The sequence below is a fragment of the Monopterus albus genome, unplaced genomic scaffold (assembly GCF_001952655.1).
Source record: "Monopterus albus unplaced genomic scaffold, M_albus_1.0 scaffold170.1, whole genome shotgun sequence".
Taxonomy (NCBI): Eukaryota; Metazoa; Chordata; class Actinopteri; order Synbranchiformes; family Synbranchidae; genus Monopterus; species Monopterus albus.
Genome location: NW_018128050.1, coordinates 1,555,039 through 1,557,607, shown reverse-complemented (window position 1 = coordinate 1,557,607; position 2,569 = coordinate 1,555,039). Strand labels below are relative to the sequence as shown.

The window sequence follows — 2,569 nt, the reverse complement described above, 5'->3', positions numbered from 1 at the left end:
GAGAAATTAAACTCAAAGACCACTTCCTTGGTGATTTCTACTGTGCATACATAAAACCTGTCAGCGTCATTTTCTATGCACATTTGATTGATTTATTTCAGTGGTCTTAAATATACTTTGAGTCTTCATTACAAAATGACAGCCATTAGCACCTTCATTACAAAAATACAGGCATCTGCACTGATTTCGGTTAGATCACACATCAACCCTCCAGTAATGCCCTTCATACATCTGCTGTTTACCTTACTTTACATCAAAGTAAAATAAACACTTTGCAGAATAAGAGCTCTTATAAAGATGATTTAGAATGCAAAATTGCCCATTTACAAATACGTAACTTACCCATTGCTTCTGTCCTGATATGTGCACTTCTCAGTCAGACTGTGCAGGTCTGATCAGTGACTCAGAAGACATCGTCTGTGAAATATAAGCAAAACATATAATAATGACAATAATACAGACAATCTCCAGCTTCTGTGACATGCTCCTGGTCTGGCACCCAAAGTGTTCTGCTCATAGAAAAGATACAGGGGCCCACAAGAACCTTTTGCAGCCCCATCACCATGACAACCTCCTTGTTGACTGCCATGATTTCATTAGGGAGTCCACTTGAGATGGACTCAACAAAATGAACAGCTGTGTAGAAATCAGTTGTCTTGTTTAGTCTTAGTTTATTAAGGCTAAATATTGTATCACTTGATAATGCCAGAACAGCAGGATATTTTACGTATGCCTCTGGAATGGGGTAAAACAGCTGTTAATAATACACTGAACAAAATTATAAATGCAACACTTTTGTGTTTGCCCCAATTTTTCATGAGCTGAACTCAAAGATCTACAACTTGTTCTATGTACACAAAAGGCCTATTTCTCTCAAATATTGTTCATAAATTTGTCTAAATCTGTTATTACTCGGTAACCCCGTCGAGAAGGGAGGAGTTTGAACAGATTATGTCCCAGGTGTGAGGGGTCTGCAGTGATCCTCTCTGCCCTCCTTTTGACCCGTGAGGTGTACAGGTCCTCCATGGAGGGCAGGCTTGCACCAATGACCTTTTCTGCAGTCTTGACTGTCTGCTGAAGTCTGTACTTGTCCTGTTTGGTTGCTGAGCCAAACCAGACAGTGATGGAGGTGCAGAGAATAGAGTCGATGATTCCTCTGTAGAACTGTATCAGCAGCTCCTGGGGCAGGTCAAACTTCCTGAGCTGGCACAGGAAGTACATCCTCTGCTGTGCCTTCTTGATGTTGGACATGCACTTCAGGTCCTGGGAGATGGTGGAGCCCAGGAACTTGTAGGACTTTACTGCTAATACAGTGCTGCCAACTATGGTGAGGGGGGTAAGGTGGGGGTTCTTCCTGAAGTCCATTGTCATCTCCACTGTTTTGCACGTGTTCCACTCCAGGTTTTTGCAGCTACACCATAGGACCAGCTGAATCATCACCGTCTCGGATGAGACCAATGACCGTTATGTCATCAGCAAACTTTAGGAGCTTGATAGAGGGGTCCTTCAAGATGCCGTCGTTGGTGTAGAGTGAAAAAACAGGAGAGAGCACACATCCCTGGGGGGTGCCTGTGCTTATTGTCCGGATGCTGGATGTGGTTTTCCTCAGCCTCACCTGCTGCTTCCTGTCTGTCAGAAAGCTAGTAATCCACTGACAGGTGGGGGTGGCACAGTGAGCTGGGTCAGTTTGGAGTGGAGGGTGTCCGGGATGATGGTGTTGAACGCTGAGATGAAGTCCACAAAGAGGGCCCGTGCATAGGTCCCTGGGGAGTCTAGGTGTTGCAGGATGTAATGCAGTGCCATGTTAACTGCATCATTCACTGACCTGTTTGCCCGGTAGGCAAACTGCAGGGGGTCTATGATGTCCTTCAGGTGGGCAAACACCAGTCTTTCAAAGGACTTCATAGCTACAGCTGTCAGGGTGACAGGTCTGTAGCTGTTCAGTCCACTGGTGGAGGTTTTCTTGGGGACTGGGATGATGGGGGAGCATTTGAAGCAGGAGGGGACTTCACACAGCTCCAGTGACTTGTTGAGTGTGAAGATGGGGGCCAGCTGATCAGCACACACTTTCAGGCAGGAGGGGGGTCATGCCATCTAGGCCTGGTGCCTTTCTAATCTTCTGTTTTTTTTTAAAGAGGCCACACACATCCTTTTCACAGATCGTTAGCACAGATTGTTAGAGGGGGGCTGGAGGGAAGGGTGGTGATTGTCGAGATGGTGAGAGAGTGGTAATAGATGATGTAAGCAAGGTAGAGTTATTGGTAAAGTATATAGTGTGGAAAATTTACAGAGGAAGGAAATGAAAGGGAGGGAAAGGGCAAGAGAAAGGCATTTAGATACACTGGAAGATGATAGGGACTATGGAAGTACAATGAATTGTTATGGTTTAGTCCCCCTCACCAGGAGGGTGAGGGAGAACTGGGGTTGGACTCAAGATGGCTGACCCAGGTGCTAGTACAAAAAAGGTGGTTTAATGGAATAAAAACAAAGTGACAACATAACAAGGTCCATAATACATACAACAAGGGAAGGGCAGTGATGACTAAGGAGACCAGGATGGTAAACACAC

At 45.3% G+C, this 2,569-nt stretch overlaps 1 protein-coding gene across 1 annotated transcript in view; it reads right to left on the bottom strand.

Annotated features, from left to right (window-relative positions):
* Positions 1-2,569, bottom strand: part of slc2a10 (solute carrier family 2 member 10) — a 42,387-nt gene that overhangs the window by 15,385 nt on the left and 24,433 nt on the right. The window contains exon 2 of the mRNA XM_020615731.1: positions 343-417. Coding sequence (XP_020471387.1) covers positions 343-346 — 4 coding nt within the window. The 5' untranslated portion in view covers positions 347-417. The remainder of the gene's footprint in view (positions 1-342; positions 418-2,569) is intronic.